Here is an 18,525-nt window from a genome sequence, read left to right as displayed (position 1 = left end):
GCGAGGTCAGCTGTGTCAGGTTTTCACTTTTACCGTATCAGCAACGTTATAAATGATCGAGTGCCCTGTTCCTGGAAATTTCGCAATGTTTACGAAATAAATGTCTAGATACACACACAATGCCAAATAATATTTAATCAAAAACCGGTCGGTTTAATCCTTTCTATTATTTTTTTTTTAATCTAATTATCTCGTAACTGTAAAAAACATATTTTGACTTGATTTACCATATGAATAATCATTACAATTTGTTTAGTGTGTCGTCTGTTAAGAAGTTTTTACGAGAAGAATAAAGAAGGTGGAATGGAAATTAATTTGGAATTCCAATACTGAAAGGTTAAGGCATTCTACAAACGAGTATTTTTTCGTTAGAGTTGTCTTCCGATTACATTGCGAAATCGTAAGAAGCTATTGTTTGATCGCTGCATAAGCTAATCGTCTTTATTTTACAGTTGACGTAGAAAATTTCAATTCCTTTTCATGTAAATGGAATGAATGTAAAGTTACGAATAATTTGTTTATTTGTACACGATTACATTATGTAACGTATTGTGAAATACATTATAACAAAGTATGTATTTATTCATTTCTTTAAGTTTTATTTTAGCTGCAATATCGTACTGTTTGTTTAAATCAGTGAAATTATATTCTGGATAATGCAATTAACGCAGAGTGTTTGAGCAATAGTAAATAATCAATAAGAAATTAACGTATCTTCACCAGAAAATAGTTAATTATATGTAGACTATATACATATGTAGTTGTAGATACACTTTATTTCCGTCGTGACCTTTATTAAATATAGGTACTTTGTACCATTTTTCTCTGTATATCTTTCTTTGTATCATTTTCTTGACTGTACATCTTTGTATCATTTTTCTTTACATACTGCAATTTCTCGGCCAAGATAAGATCGCATTAGATACTGTCAAAATACGTATAAATTTTCCTTGTCGCACAGAACCGTGCTGTTTATCGTCAAATTGCAACTCCGATACGTCATTCTGCTATGTTCGTGCATCAAATTTTACGCGCAAATTATGTCTATAGAACTGTACCGAGAAATAAAGTTCTAAATAAATGGATCTATTAACTTTTATATGGATAAATTTACCTAGAACCTAAACAAAATATGTTTATGTTGTAATAACATTTATGAAAGAAAAGTCGAATTGTGACATTTCTCGTTTATTAAAAAAAATTACTGTTACCATATCATTATTGTTTATTTCCTATTGAACCTTATAGGAACCGTAATAAGGCAAACAAATTTCTATTTGACTACAAAATTCTAAAGAGTAAATAAATTAGGCCACAAAAATCTAATTTGCATAAATATCTGCAGTTTATTCATTTTTATTATCTATTTTCACAAGTCGTTCCAGTCAGTTTAGTTTACAAAATACACTCAAGTAGAAGTAGTTTATTTGCGAAAACAAAGCTACAAAGGCAACATAATATAAATGCGCGCGCAAAAATATATGTATTGTCGATAGATGATAATACAATGTTGTGTGTATTCGTGTTATCTTACAATAAGAACATAAGATAAGCTGGTATTTTAATTATTATCAATACTGAAATCCAAACAATATGTATATAATTTACCTAATAGGTAAATGTATGCAAATGTAAAAGTTGTCCGTACTTATTAGAGATTGTATTAGAAGAAATTAGTTTTGCAGTTGAATGTATTTAATTTCTTTATTTCGTCTTTATTTTCAAATACTTAAATAACAGCACAATGTAAAAGTTATGAATCAGATCGTATTGGTGTATATAAAATTGATTTATACAATACATTGTAAAAGTATTGTGTTAATGTTCGAGTACATTCTGTATGTTGATTTAAGTCACTTTAAAGAGCTGCGTTAATTTTACACCTATTTTCAGATAAGACTGTGAATAGGCCACAAAACTTTATGACCATTCATGTATATCATATTTTATACATCTAGTGAAAAATCGTAGCATTTGTATTTCTTAACAGAAATATGATTTATACTTATTACTATGCGTTTTGTTATTTTATACATTTATACAATTTTCTACATACATTTGTAATCCATTCGTTATAAAATTTAAAAAACATGCGTGAGAACAAGGAAGACGTAAGAAGAAAACGATCGTCATTTCGTAAAGTACATCTGTGAACAACGATTTAGATCTTACAATATCACATATTCAATGTGCCTTATTTGTATTTTTCGTTTGAAATATATTAATCTATAAAAAGTCTCAATAAATATGTTAGTGAAATGAAGGCTTCATCTAATGTATGCAAGTGAAGCCTTCTGAATGATCAATACTTTTCATCAATTTCAGATTAACAAAGATAATGAAAAAATTATATCAATATTCTTGTCGTAAGACAAAAGGCACTTGTATATAATATGCGCGGTAAACCGTAAATCTTGAGACCGTTATATTACCGTATGTTTCATGTGGATATTCATTTCTTCGTTACAATTTTCCATTGTATAGAAATCATTATCCATTACACATAAATTACACTTACACACATACGTACACACTCATACATAGCAGTCTAAGTTATATGGCAGTATTATAATATCGCGTACTTAATGAATAATTTGATAAAATTTCATATTTCATTAGTTTCCATTAAATACTTACGAGTTATAATGTTACAAACTACACTATGTTACGGCTAAAGCTTCCTTCGCTCTGTAATAAAGTTTCTTGTTCGCCGTTTAAATATTAACCAGTTTAAAATTTATATAAAAAACAGAATTCACTGCATTGTAATGGTTTCTCACATATTCAGAAAATCCGAATACAAATCATTCGTCTCATTTTCCAGCGTATGTTGGATTTTTGAACGTTGATGTGGCTTGTTTATAAATTGGATTTTCTCCCTGTTGAAAAGAATGTTTACGATGAACAGTTTCATATTAGAAATCGTTATAATGTAACCAAACGGATTTACAAAAATGTTTCAGGTGCTTACCGTATCCCATTTGGCCATCATCCTCTCCTTTTCAAACCTTGCAAACTCTCTTCTGTCGTGTATAGTTGTTAATAATTTCCACAACAGTAACAGTGCTAGTCCAATTAAAACAATTGCCGCTATCACGCCTAGTACTATCCCCAGCATGTAAACTTGTGGCGGACATTCCCTTTCTTTTTGTGCTCTGACTTGCAAACAATTTGTTTCGTTGTAATAATAAACGAAATTGTATTTACAGTCGTCCTCGTCTATTCCGAAGCACAACTCTTCGTCTTTATCAACATCCGGTATAACTGTTTCAACTGGTTCAGGAACAAACTCTCTACAGTTTTTAGCGCATTCTTCTTTATCACTAAAGTTTCCAGTACCATACATTTGACACAAGACACAGTTTTTCAACTCTTCACAGCGACTCGGACAGGTTGGACACTTATTGCAATGTTTACCCGAATATCGCATGTTTCCTTCTTCATGACAGATACATTCACCACATTCACAATCTCCCTGGCATAAGGAAAAACAAAGTTACAATCAAACAATATACCATTTACCCTCGCGAGTAAACTCGGCTTTCGCTAGGAGAAAAAATGATGCAAGACCAATGACACAAGGGAAAGACCTCCTACCTCTTGGTCTCGGAGTTACTGAAATTTATACCAAATTAACATTCGGTGTAACATTCATTTCAGTACTTGAAATAAATTTACCAAGTGATAGGAAGCCCTTACCCCAACGACGCTTTTTCCCCCAGTGGAAACCAAGTTTGCTCGTCAGTATACATTAATTAATAACTTTTAAGTAGAACTTTTCGATTGTAATTCTTACATGTCCCGAGCATAATATTCCATTTGTAGTTCCTGGCGCAATACAAGTTTCGTTAGAGGACCTGCAATTACAAGATGGTCCAGTCCATCCGGCGTTGCAGACACAGTGTCCACATTCGCAAGTACCATGATTCGAGCACAAAAAACCTTGATCGCGATCACACGAGAAATTATCGCACTCGCAGAAATGACTCGATATTATCTGGGAAAAATAATGTACATTTTTGAAAAACTAAGTGTAAAAATTAAAACTAAATAATAGTTAGGTGTATATTTACTTCTTCAGGATTTTCTCTTTCTTCACACTCGCATTGACCACAAGCACATGTTCCTCTTCCAGAACAATCTACTAGAGAGGTATTATCGGGTCTACAAGACTGAAAATGTTTATCAAATCCAGTCATTTCTTGATGGGGACTGCATTCACAGCGTTTCCCAAAGAAACCATCGTAACATTCACAAACGCCACATTTTAAGGTTCCTACACCATTACATTCTGATGATTTTGGTTCATACATAAGTCCTTCCCGTTCGCACTCGCAGTCGCATAACATTTCCAAATTTACTGTAAGAGTTTCATTGATACCAACCTGAAAAGCATCAATATATTAAACTGTGATTCCACTTTTTGTAAAACTTTGTTATATATCTGTACACTTACTGGATAAATATCGAATTTCTGTTTCCATTCTGTTCGATTCTCCGGACAACTTGTGACTTCAACTTCCGCAATAAATTCGACCTGTGTTCCAACTTTTAATCCGTCACATTTTGAAGTCTCAATGAGCGGTCCTGTACCCAAACACCTCGAGAAATATTTTACTTTCACGGCACTGCTAGCCGTGTCTTTCATTTCTACAGAACTCGAGATCGCATCGTACTGTTCCCGAATTAATTCTACAACATTGCTCGAATCTTCCGACAATTTACCAGCAAAAGATCCTTCCACGTGTTTAGTCAATCTTTTGTATACATTTATCTGTTCTTCAGTAACAGCCCATATAATGTTAATGGCATTCTGCTTGACTTTTAAATTAATTTGAGAAATACTTGGATAATCTTGTAAAGACGAGTGAGTGTAGAGTCCAGTGCGATCTAAGTGACAGTCACCATCGTTTGGCTTTACAATTCCACCTAATTTTCCATCTCCTGCATAATGAAACCCAGCATCTGTAGAAAATACCAAGAGTCGACGAGCCTTTTCACGCCAACCAATTTGTCTTCTGCAAACAATAGCTTGCATAATTGCATCAAACCCTCCTTCTGGCGCATCCAAATTTCCAGACACTGAAGCATTGCGTACTAGGCTCTGTGTAAGTAATAACACTTAAATGTGAGTTAAGAAAAAATATATTAAAAAAAAAAATCACCGAATACTTACTGCAAAGTGACTAGTGTCTTGAGACAATGTCATAATGTTTTTATAACCATATGGTGCTGCACATCCATCGCATGGTTCTATCAGCCTGAAATACGAAAATGATTATAAATGTATTATTTAAACAATAGTTTAAATCACAATGAGGAGTTATATCTATACAAAAATTATAATGATTTATTGGAAACTTACGACTTTGGCATTGTATTAACATAAGGCATTACAACTTTATCAACAAAACTGCCAAAGCCCAATCGGAAGTTACTTGTAATTTTACTCATACTTTCTACTAAAAGTTGGCCTAAATCTGACAATTTCTTTTTATCATCTTCCATAGATTTACTCAGATCCATAAGGTAATACAGATCAACAGGGTAGTCTTCTGCTTGTGAATAAGCAAAATTCATTCTGTATGCTTCATCTGAAAATATTAATGTTGGTCGAAAATACTGATTGTCCTTTCTTTGGAATTTTTCAAAAGTACACAGATGTTATAACAACTTACTTATCCTAAGTTTTAAGTTAACTTCTTGGGGCCAAATCTGCACAGCTTCTTGCCTTCTACCACTGCTGCTACTGCTACTACTACTTTCTCTGTTCGATTGTGAACTAGAGCTAAATGAGCTAGAATTTGTGTATGAATACTCATAACTACTCGCAGCACCACTGGTATAACCACCTTTTGTTAAATTGCGATGTGTTGTCATACTGAAAACATTGTCTGGATTCCATGTATATTCTGCTGGACATGTTGCAAATATTTTAGTATTTATATTTGGTAAAAAGCACCGTTTTTCAGAGAATTTCTGAAAGGAAAATAAAAACATTCATAAAAAAAACATATTTGCAAAAGGTATAAAACGTAACAGTAACATAAAACTTACAGGTGCAGCACACCAAGCACAATGTGGTGTCTGTATACATTCATGGCATGTTTGCTTGCTGATGCAAGGATTCATTCCAGTCAGTCTTTCCGGAGGCGGATAATTTGCCTTTACTAACGATAGAACAATCGCTAGTGTTATGGTCCATCCTAAGCTGCCACGCATTCTGTATATATAGATATAAAATTTAATATTGAAATAATGACTTCAAGCATTTTCAAAATATAAACTAATTATTAATCTGTATTAAATTAAAAAGTTTAAAAATAATAAAACAAGTTGAAATATTCAAAATATTTTAAACTAAAATAATGATGCATATAAATAACAATCATTTTAGGAAATAAGGAAACAGGTGTGAGGTAATGTTCCAGCAACTGTTGACTCATCAAAATTCTTAAACAACATGTACTCAGAATCTATTTTTATTTTCTGAGATACAAAGATATTAAATGTACATCAAAATGGTTAATATGGTAAGCACAAATAACATAAGATTAATATTTAAAATTGGGACAAAGTGGTAGCTTCATTTATAAATACAGCAGAAACTTTGCAAGAGACTATTCTTAAATGACTGAGTCAACCCATCGCCTCTTTTTAACACTCAACCATAACTATACACGAAATTATAATTAACTTTAACGGTGAAATAAAAAGAAAGTAATTATTTAAGATCATGTTTAATTCAGTTTATGCCATTTCTATGTGAGGCATATGTGAACATACAAAAAGAAAGAAACTAAGTGAAAAAAGAAAAAATATAAGAAAGAAGGATAACTAATTGTTTCCCCAGCAAAGGAATAAAGTGCAATTGAGGTGCGGCTATACAAGATCTCCCACGCTTTAATTTTCAACTTGAAAAACATTTCTCGTATTATCGAACGAAAAAAAATTGTCAGGCGTAGAGATTGAAAACATTTGTGACATATCTTTCAGATGCCTGAAATTTCAGATACCTGCAGGATGTGAATATCAGCAGCATAAGACAGGTCGCTTATTCATTCAAGACGATGCCGTCATCTTTATATTTACAAAGTGCTATCACTTTGCAAACGGAGAGGCGAACATTAAAACGGTGAAGTATGACCGAAAAAGTAACCGGTCAAGAAATATAAAAGGCTTACTTTTTTTCAGAAGGCCCTCTTTCAATCTGCTATTAAAACATCACAAGTTTGACCAATGTTTTCTTGTTCCTCAAATCACCATAAAAGGTAACCCATCAAACGCACGCACTCCACGAACAACTGTATCCACAAGACAGCGATGGACTCACAAAATCTCTGACTGACTCCGCGATTGGGTGCTTGCAAAGAGAATAAGATAGAGTGGAAGCTGGTGGAAGCACAAATATATACGATGTAAGTGACATCTGACCGTTCAGGCTCAAATAATAATTCAGTTCGTTAGAAATATCATAAGTTTTTCCGTTTTACAAGAATACAAGTTCTTTTCCTGGATTTTGAAGAGTGAGGATCGTGCGAATCTAGGTATAGTTTTGTGGCGTTGCAGTGTCACGTTAGTTTGTTTGATTTTAGTTAAGTACTTTCTGTTTTATTTTTACAAACAGTCTCTATATATATTGTAAATATAGGGCGCTCCTCTCGCTGCGCAAATCAAAGGCCGTGCCGCTCTAAAGAACCGCACTCTGAAAGCAGCGAGGGCTCGTCGACACATTTATTATTATTAGTGTCTCTATTACTACCTTTTAAAATGAGACTTAAGCCCCGTCCCCACTGCGTTGGCATTTGCCTGACGGCACAACCGCTCGATATGTAGACTCGTGCCTGAACTTGGTCTGCGCGGTCGTTCGTCATTTTGGCGCGCGATTCAACTGTGAACCAGTGAAGCGCTAAAGGCGGGATTCAAACGCATACGTTTTGACGTTGCTTTCAGCTAACTTATCTCCTTTATTATTTAAAACTTGTAACATTTATGAACATAAATATAAGTACAAAATACTTTACTTGTTCCTTCCAACCTATTTGATATGGAAATCGCTTATAGAAAAACAAAAGCATGATTTTTAATCAATCAGTCTGCAAACTATAGAGGAGTGACACTATTAGACATACCATATAAGATGCTTGACATATATATTCTTGAGAGTAAGCTCAGAGAAGAAACAGAAAAGCTAAAGATAATCTTGAAAATGTAGGCAGGGTTCAGGAAGATAGAAGGTGCATAGGCAACATATATATTTTAAAACAGCAATATAAAGTCATAACAAGGAAACAAGGTAAAATGTTTGTTTTTGTTACAGACTTGAAAGTGGCATTTGATAAGTTATTCAGAGAGAAGCTGTGGAAATATATGAGGGATAAAGGAATAAATGAGAAAGTAAGAGAAGAAAATGAAAGATCACCAAATAATGTAATACTGAAAGAATACAGAAAAGAGGCAGGTAAATCACAATGGGGAAACACACAGTAGTAGAAGGCAATGCAAAGATTCTTTGAAGAAGGAAATGGGAAATTGAGATGAAAAAAGAAAAAAAGAAATAAAATGGAGGCATCCAGATCGGCAGTAGAATACAAGAAGTGGATGCAGTAAGGGAAACTGAAGTACCTAGAGAAAAAGGGCAAAGGGAAAAAATGGGAACAATAGCCAGATTTAGATGATGAAATGAATGATGAGCGTACAGGTATTAGGAAGAAGAGGAAAAGAAATTTTACAGGACATATGGCAAGAATTTGATGAAACCAAAGAAGTCGAAAAAATGGAAAAAGACTGAATGAAAGAAGGGGTTGAGGAATAAACTGGATTCGAAGAATAGTAAAAATCAGAGGGAGTAGAGAGAAGAAATTAGGTCCTTAAATGCATTAGGTAATAAGTTATGTGAAGTAAATTTGTGTAAGATGTATCAAGCATTAAATTAAAACGTAACCCAATGTATCCCGTGAAGGGAATCATTATCTAAATAAAAAAAAAATGTATTTTCTTTCAAATATTCATTCCCCGTAGGTAGGCAATATAACCATAGGGACGCACTCGGGCTTTTAATATATTTAGCAGACGTATAATGTATTAAGAGCACGGAACGTAACTAAACACAAATTAAAACATGAGTTCAAGCCTCAGGTTTTGGAAATTACCGTTGATCAAATTTACGCTCACAAAGCCCGTTCTATTACGTTTTTCGACAGCGATGCTACAAGCAAATGGAACGCACCCTATAGTGTCTTCAGTGGAACGGGAAATTGGCGCGTTCGTAAATGGAACGTACTGGAAGGTACTGGAACGTACCCAATAATGAACTATAGTTGTTATGTCACGAAACTAAATGTAAAGCGCTATATATTCTCAAAATAATTAATATTTGAAATGTATAAAAAAATATAGATATTTAATTAGAGTTATGGGGCATCATAAATTAAATAAATAATATGCATAATGTTGACCAACGTCGTGTGTAGTTACTATTCAATCAAAATCAATACCTGCAAATTCTGCGCAGAGAACGGAAATGAAAGTCTAGGGCTCTTCTGCGCATCCCCACTTTCGACATTACTATGTACCTCACATCCGGCTACATGGCAATCGTTCTTTCTGTCCCTGGAAGCGGCACAGGTAGGACGTCTATTCGTTGCCCATATTACATTTTTTTTTTCGTTAAATAATTCAGTGTATTTATAATCGCGTTCTTGATAACTGCTAATTTTCCTTTTGTTTTTATTGATAATTTATTAAACGTACTAAAAGTTAAGTATTCCATTTTAGACATCTTCGCCGCTCAAATCGGTCAAGTAAAGAGAAATCACGTTCAACATCATTTTAATCAGGGACTGAAAGGTCATTAACTAACATCAAATATGTAAGTAAAATGTATATATATTAAAATATAGTAAACATTTTGAATCATTAAGGTTTCCTAAAGTTTTATCAGAATACTATTGTAGCTTCTTCTTAGAAAGCCACTCGTGGTCAGCCATTGTACAAATATCTGCAATGCGTCACTACCAAACTTCCTCTATCGTGTCCTTGTAGAAATTTATAAATGTAGTGTTATGCAACATTAGTGTGTTCTGTAAAGTATTCTGAAATCTGTAATTTATCTTCATCTTTTACACAAATTTCCGCATTTCTACTTACGTGAATTATGAACAAACAAAAATCCTGGTAAATGTGTATAGTTTCATATTTATACAATTCTATATAAATAAATATTTCGCCAAATTTATCATCAATAGAATTTGATAATTTCTTGTGATCAAAGTCTCTACATTTTCGAACTGAACGTGTGTACCGAAGTACATTTTCCGGATAATATTCAAAGTAATTAACTATTAAAGGTTACGACAAGTATTTGGAGCCTTTGGAGCTTTGAGACTTAGGTTTGTATAAAAATAAAGTTAATTAATACATCCGAGAAACACTCATGTTTTTCATAAAATTTTAATATTGTGCAAATGTGAGTGAAAATGCATATTATTGCTTTGAAAATGTTGCAAATTTCTAAAAGGATTACTTAGGACAAAAATCTAGAAGTTTGGAAACAAGATGCAGTATTACAATGTATCATGTATTTACATGCGATATCAAAATTTCTTTACTTTTTGACATACTTTTATGAAACCTTCAAAAATGAACCAAATGATAAAATTATTTCGATATTGTGAAAAGTGTGATTTTTATATTTTACTAGCGTTTGACACATCGACGTATTATAAAAATTTTGCTTTGGAATTCTGTAATGGGGGGAGGAATTTAAAATTTGTGACTTTCAAGGCAATATTGTATATATATATATGTAGTACAGATATATAGCATGGTCGTGAATTAACAAATCGAGCGGGGCGGTATCGATCGATGTTGCGGCACTCAGGGCTGTGCCCTGCATTCTGCTGTGGGGTATGGTAGAATAAAAGAAAGATTGTGAATAATAATACTTAATATAAAAGTAGAAGAACTACAAATATTAACTCTCACAATATTAAGTCTTTTTGTGTTACACGGACTATGGGGTGGGGGTTACCTATAATGTCTTATAAAACTTTGTTTTGAATATGTTTGAGAATAAAGAATTTAAAATAAAGAATTCCATTGAAATTAAAAAAATATCTCGCAAATAAACAATTTTATAAGTAATTTTTTTTTAAGAATACAGAATTTGTTTCAAAATGGAACTTCAGGCAGTTTAGTCACTTTCACCTTGACAGTTGTCAGAATCCTGACATATAACTGTCTTTTACTGTGTTTCTTACATACATGTATATACAGGATAATTCTCTCATTGCGCAAATCAAAGAACGTGCCGCTCTAAAAAACCGACGTGTCGGGCGCGTGTGTTGTGTGTGGCTTCGTGGCATCATCACAGTGAAGACCAATCGACAGATTACACGTGCTGACGCAGCGGTTTTTTTAGAGTGGCACTGCCTCCTCGATTTGTGCAACAAGAGAATCATCCTGTATTTAATACATGAATCACATACAATTGTCTTATTTAGTTTATTATACAGGGTGTAACAAAAATGTTGCAGGGCCTTGAAATGGTTACTCATGAGGCAATTTGGAACAAGTTTTTCCTTAGCAGAAATGTTATCAGAGGCCTTGTTAACGAGATATTAATGAAAAACTCTGTCAAATCAGAGCTCGGCCATCAGACTCGCGCTCTGATTGGACGGGGTTTTTCGTTAATATCTCGTTAACAAAGCATCGGATAATATTTTTGTTAAGGAAAAACTTGTTTCAAATCTAATATTTTTGTTTTTTTAACAATTTTTAAAATTTCTATAAAATAATATTTATGTTCCCATGTAAGGAGTTGTTACACAATATCTAATTATTTGAGAATTTTTAAGTAGTTATTTTAGGGAGAATTCTTAAAATAGTAACATGGTATGGCATGAAGTACCCACCCTCACATCTGATGTTGGAAAGGTTAATTACAATTAAAATATTTGGAGAATATTTGGAATTTTTGTTTCAATGTATTGTATAAAGTACATTAACTCTGTATTAGAAATTTCTTTAAAGTCCTCGCTGAGCTTTCAAGTCTTTGTCTTTCCATTTTTCTCTTAATTCGCATGTCCTATCACCCGAAATATGTTTACCGCTCGATTGATTTTACGATCACGAGTATAATCTGTACAACGACAATATACCTTCCATTTTGGCATGACTCCATTGCATACATTAATGGAGCATGAATGCTTGTGGGAGGAAGAGTAAAAAGTGAATATGCCTTCGGAATCCACACATTTCTGTCTGGAGCCGTTTCTCAATGTTCACTACATTCCAAAATACTTTTTTTTCCAAAGTACTCTATGTCAGAAAAATTTCCCAAATATAAAAATTTCTTTTCTTTTTTTACAGGACTTACGGAGCTATGTCAAACGGTTACCACAATGGGAACTATCGTGGTGGTAACAAGGCCCCAAGAAGGATGGGAGGATATGGAGGAAGTAACAGCACTAGTAACGGACATTTCGGGAATCGTAACAACCAAAATTCTAAGAGCAGTGCTGGCACTAATCTGAGAAAGCCAAATTGGAATTTTGAAAGTTTAAAACCATTCAAGAAAGATTTTTATGTACCTCATAATAATGTACAAGGACGTCATCCACGAGAAGTGGATATATTTAGACAAGAAAATCAGATTACTTTGAAAGGAGAGAAGGTTCCTAATCCTATTCAGCATTTCGAAGAGGGAAATTTCCCTGATTATGTAATGGAAGGTATTAGAAAACAAGGATTCAATGAACCGACTGCTATTCAGGCGCAAGGATGGCCAATTGCAATGTCTGGTCAGAACATGGTTGGAATAGCACAAACTGGATCTGGAAAGACTCTGGGGTATATTTTACCGGCGATAGTACACATTAACAGTCAACAGCCACTAAACCGTGGGGATGGGCCAATCGCTCTCATTCTTGCACCAACCCGAGAACTAGCGCAACAGATTCAAACTGTTGCTAACGATTTTGGTTCCTTGTCATATGTAAGGAATACCTGTATCTTTGGTGGTGCACCAAAGGGAAGCCAGGCGCGCGATTTGGAACGGGGAGTCGAGATCTGTATTGCTACGCCTGGACGATTGATTGACTTTTTGGAACGTGGCACAACCAATTTACGTAGATGTACCTATTTGGTATTGGACGAAGCCGACAGAATGTTAGACATGGGATTCGAGCCACAAATTAGAAAAATTATTGAGCAAATCAGACCTGACAGACAAGTTCTTATGTGGTCCGCAACCTGGCCGAAGGAGGTTAGGAATCTTGCAGAGGAATATCTTACAAATTACACGCAGTTGAACATTGGATCCTTAACATTAGCTGCCAATCACAACATTCTTCAAATCGTCGATGTTTGTCAGGAACATGAAAAAGAGTCAAAGTATGTAACACATCTTTTTGCCACATACATATTTCAAATTATTAAAATTTTATTCTTAATTACGATGATTCATTACATTCATTTCGATTACTTTTTATGATGATACTAGTAGATGATATTACATGATTCCATATAAAATTTTTCCTCTAAGAAGAACTGATTTCTATTTCTTTGTAAATTACTTGTTTCTTTTCCAACTCTATTTAGTAACAGTAGATTTTCTGTAAATTTCAGATTGGGAAATCTTCTTCAGGAAATTGGTAATGTTAACGAAGATGGTGGAAAAACTATCATTTTTGTAGAGACAAAGAAAAAGGTGGAGAATATCACCAGAAATATTCGTCGCTATGGATGGCCTGCAGTATGCATGCATGGTGACAAATCGCAACAAGAACGAGACCACGTTCTTAGAGGTGTGTTTTGTTTAATACTCTGTTTCCTGCAGTATTTTATGATACCTTTCGTTTATTAATACAACAATTGTGTAATTAAATTTCAGAATTTAGGAACAACAAAGGTTCAATTCTTGTAGCAACGGACGTTGCTGCTCGTGGATTGGGTACGTAATATAATTACATGCGATTATTTAAAGATGTTAGACTTTCAAGAATGCATTGACCCTTAGATAGATAAACTGCATTTGCGAAAATCTATACTTGTTTAGAAAGGGGATAGGGTAAAGTGGCGATGTAGCACAGACTGGTTATATGAAGGTGATGCCTCACAGATTTTAGCATAAATATAATTGATGTTATTAAAATAACGTAATAATTAAAAGACATGTTTAAAAACTCGTGTAATACGAAAGTATATATTTTGGCAGAGTATGTAATTCTCTGCAGAATTTGGTAATAAGTAATTAGGATGTGTACCAAGTGATACAAAAAAATTAACATTCCGTCGATGATGTTTCTAATACACATTCTCAAACTTTACATAAGCTTGAAGTTTTAAATAGACGGCATTAGTTGGCTGGTATGTTTATATGTTTTTATTTATTTGTATCACTTACAGCTCAGTAATATACATAACTTCTTTTTCTTCATCATTATAGTTTTATAGTACACAGGATATTTTACAGCATATTGAGTTTTCTTACATAGTTACAGGGATTAAATAGGATTTATACAAAGGGTTCGAATTTTGGGAATAGGTTTATTATTTTATTTGCTTCGCCATTCATGAAGGTAATTTCTTTTATATCCGAAATTCTTTCTACGGCTTTTGTCCTTATTGTAATAGTAAAGATTAGGTTGTTTGCGCATTTTTTAGGTAGCATGTACAATTCTTTTTTTTTTTTGTCCGTTGTATAACTATTTTACCAGCATTTTATAATGAATTTCACTAATGCAATCTATTTTAATTGAAACACGAAGGAGAAATATTTGAAATCGTGCGCTTGTGGTAAAGAATTGAGAGCAAATATTGGAATACAGGAAATTAGTAGTAAGTGTGGGCATCTTATAATTTATGTTAATCAGTCTGGTTGTCCTTTGTTTCAGAGGCACATGGTGCACAAATTGTGTTGAGTGTGCGATGAAAACGATAAAGAAAAAAAACATGGCTCACTCACTGTACATGCGCAATTCTGTTTTGCACATAATATTGTACTTAATGTGCCTCTGTGTTGTTCAGCCTGTGTACCACGCAAGTAGTAGAGTGGTGCGCGGGTGGTGCCGTTATCGCGCTGGTTGGGTGTGTGATAAAGACTCTGCGGTTTGCATTTCGATACAACCGTCACACTTCGTAGCCAATGCTCAGCCGGTGTGAGAGACAACAATCTATTGATTTTGCTACTATCGCTACTCGCTGGTGATGCTTAGGACACAACATTGCGATGTGTACTTGCATTCAAGAATAGCACACCCCCTGGGGCGCTCTGTATGCAGTCACATGGAATGCAATGTTTCAGCGGTAACAGGGTTTGTATTTATTATTATGCAGCTAACTTACACTCATATGCATTTAACATGTGAGGTCGATGCAAATACTTTGAAAACATTATTCTTCATGGACTTATCGTGTAAAGTATCGGAAGCAGGAATAATGTAGAAAGTTTCGAGCTAGTTTAATTATCAAGACACTGTAGGTAACCTATATTATATAAATATGAAATCATTAGGAATATTAAGTTTCGTAATTAGTTTAAAAGACGAAACCTACGAATAGATTTATTTATTGATAAAATATTTATATGTTAAAGGTTACACTTCGTATTATAGTAGTTCTTTCTCCAATAGAATTGATCTGTTCAATATATTCAGAACTATATTTAATACGTTCAATTTTTTTTTTTTTGTTGTAATGAAGAAATAAAACTGTTAAAGATCCTTATAATAAGCAACACAATAATTGATTTTACGCAGTCTCTGAATACTTTCTACAGCTACTGATTGTCTGCTATGTTCATGATTTATATACCAGAAAGGTTTAGTGTATGATTATAGGTTTGGCTGCATATGTATGATTCGGAAGGAAGAGTAACACATAAGAATAAGATTCTTTTGTTATTCGAACAATGATTTTAAATATACAGTTAAAAAGAACGCGATGGTCCAAATATATTGTAATAAGTTTTGTATATCTTTAAAATAACGATCGTAATTAAAGTCTAGATTCATAAACTTTATGCTTTGGTACCCATTTTAATCGAATTATTTCTTTAGATGTCGATGATGTAAAGTACGTGATCAACTTCGATTATCCGTCGTCATCTGAAGACTACATCCATAGAATTGGCAGGACCGGCCGTTCAAATTGTACAGGAACCAGTTACGCGTTCTTTACACCGCAGAATGGTCGCCAGGCTAAAGATTTAATTAATGTACTTAAAGAAGCTAACCAAGTAGTCAATCCAAAGTTGTCTGAACTCGCGGACCGAAGCGGAAATTACGGTAGCCGAAGTAAGTACAGTAACTACATCGAATACGAAGATTTTTATGTAAAATACTTAAGCAATAACTCGTGTTATAGTATTGTTTATAATCTAATAAATATTATCCATGTAAATTTTTAGATCGTTGGGGATACAGTAGCCGAGGAAGAGAAAACATGTTCTCCGCGAAACATAAACGATTCGATATGGGAAGAAGTTTCGACTATTCCAGTTGATTTGTTTCTCGACTTAACGATCACATCTCTCAATAAGTGAACTTCTTGGAGATCTATAACTTCTCACAATTTTTATTTAATCTGTGATTAGAGAAAGTTCTCCATGCAGGTTGCATTATTATGTCTTAGTTATGTGCTCGGATAACACTTTATGTTATTTTTATTTATGATTGTTAGTGGTAGTGTAAAAGAATTCAGGAAACACGGGAGAAAACATCTTGACAAATTTAAGTTATACAATATTTTATACTTCTTTTTTCACTCGTAGAGACGCGCAGAAATGAAAAAGTAAGTAAACGGTAGTTAATTGCTGCTTGAAGATATTAAGTACAAGAAATACTTACTAGAAAGCTGATCATGACAATCTTGGAAAATCAAATTTAAATTATAAAAGGCTTTCATAAACTCATTTCATTAAGAATCTGTTACAATGGTCTATTTCAATTATACGTTTCTGAATTTTTAAGCATAATCTTTTTAATTTTCTTTAGTTCCCAGCGCGTCTCCGAAGTAACGGCTTAGTAAGTTGAGAAGTAATAGTAAACTATCAGTATTCATTCCAATTTTTTTGATATGACCAGCTTTTGCTCTGGGCCATATCATAAAGTTGTTCTGTTCGTCTGTGTCTGTAAAGTGAAATCGCAGAACGCACTGAATATAATATAATGACTGTGAAGCTACACTTTTATTACATGTATGTCTTACTGTTATATTCCTATTTATATAAAAATAGTCCCAATTTACCAGAAGATTTTTTTTTGATAATTCAGTCTTCTAGTAAGGTTACCTATGTACAAAAAATGTAGTTTGACTTGAACTTTCCATCGATCTGACGGATTATTAAAAACCGCCATGACACTGAAATCAGCGTTCTAAATGATGAATGGTTTTGTTGATTCTGTACCTTCTAAATGTTTAAAGCACTTTAGAAATTATCGCACGTCAATGTATCACAATTTTAGTTCTCTGTAATAAATTCTAAACTCAATGTTTCTGATTGTTATTCGTGACCTACGTACACTAACGTGCAAACTCCGTTTCCGCTAGAGGAAAAAATGGTGTACTGGAAAGACCTCTTACCACTTGGTGTCGGAAATTACTGCAATTTATGCTAAATTAACATCCGGTTTAACATTTGTTCCAGTATTTGAAATAAATTTACTAAGTGATACGAGGTATTTCTTCTATGTAACTTTTTCCCCCAACGAAAGCAGACTTTACACATTAGTGTAAATCCTGTTTCAGAAATACAAATACGTTATTATTTCCAGTTATCAATAACTTTTCCAGCATTATCATTTTTATGTTAAAAAATGAATTATTCATTATTGATCTTATTTTAAATAAAAATTTTAAATATTGATTGTAATTAAAGTAAGCGCAACTGAGAATCATGTACTTTACAAGGATTTACATTAAGGTATACTTATGTTGCTGAAATTGTATGTGGATGTATTGATTAAACAAATATCTAAAAATGGAAGAACCCGTGAGAAAATCTGTATTCGATTACAATCGTGAAATGAAAAAGCTCAACTTGTGTAGACTTATCTTTTGCGCAAAAATTACAAGTTGTGACGATGTTATATTATTATATGATAAAGTAATAAAAGAAAAATATTCGCAACGTATTACAGGATTGCTTCTCGTGTACTCTGATTATGTGATTCATTTAATCGAAGGTTCTGAAGATGATATTTTTCAATCGTGTAATGAAGTGTTTCCTACAAATCCAGAAATCACAACCATTAAATGTTTGTACATACAGAACGGTGTACGAAATAGATTTTTTAAAAAATGGCACTCCAAAAGAATAAACGATTGCGATTTAAAGAGTCAGAAATTCGATACGTTCGATGATACTTTCGAAAATATTTCTATAATATATGAAACAATTATTTTCAATTTGCATAAATTATATATCGAATTGTGGAAAACATATCGGTTAAAAAACCATGTAAGTATACAAAGAGAAAAAACGTGTTAACTTCCGGCAATTAACAAATCTTTAAAAACCAT

At 33.3% G+C, this 18,525-nt stretch overlaps 2 protein-coding genes across 2 annotated transcripts; one reads left to right on the top strand and one right to left on the bottom strand.

The window, feature by feature from the left end:
• Positions 1-2,667: 2,667 nt before the first annotated feature.
• Positions 2,668-7,309, bottom strand: LOC107191067 (integrin beta-PS). The gene is made up of 10 exons (XM_015580015.1): positions 7,185-7,309; positions 6,058-6,223; positions 5,679-5,979; positions 5,366-5,594; positions 5,177-5,261; positions 4,457-5,104; positions 4,074-4,385; positions 3,797-3,997; positions 2,972-3,475; positions 2,668-2,879 (listed from the first exon to the last, which is right to left on the bottom strand). Exons 2-10 carry the CDS (start codon positions 6,220-6,222, stop codon positions 2,814-2,816), a joined length of 2,511 nt encoding a protein of 836 aa, XP_015435501.1. The 5' UTR covers position 6,223; positions 7,185-7,309; the 3' UTR covers positions 2,668-2,813.
• Positions 7,310-9,577: 2,268 nt separating this feature from the next.
• On the top strand, positions 9,578-17,494 carry LOC107191124 (ATP-dependent RNA helicase p62-like). Its single transcript, XM_015580079.1, has 7 exons — positions 9,578-9,627; positions 9,778-9,871; positions 12,373-13,395; positions 13,630-13,808; positions 13,895-13,954; positions 16,062-16,298; positions 16,412-17,494. Coding segments are annotated over exons 2-7 (1,596 nt in total). The 5' UTR covers positions 9,578-9,627; positions 9,778-9,869; the 3' UTR covers positions 16,507-17,494.
• The last annotated feature ends 1,031 nt before the right edge of the window (positions 17,495-18,525 follow it).

The sequence above is a fragment of the Dufourea novaeangliae genome, unplaced genomic scaffold (genome assembly GCF_001272555.1).
Source record: "Dufourea novaeangliae isolate 0120121106 unplaced genomic scaffold, ASM127255v1 scaffold221, whole genome shotgun sequence".
NCBI lineage: Eukaryota > Metazoa > Arthropoda > Insecta > Hymenoptera > Halictidae > Dufourea > Dufourea novaeangliae.
This window is presented reverse-complemented; position numbering and strand designations above follow the sequence as displayed.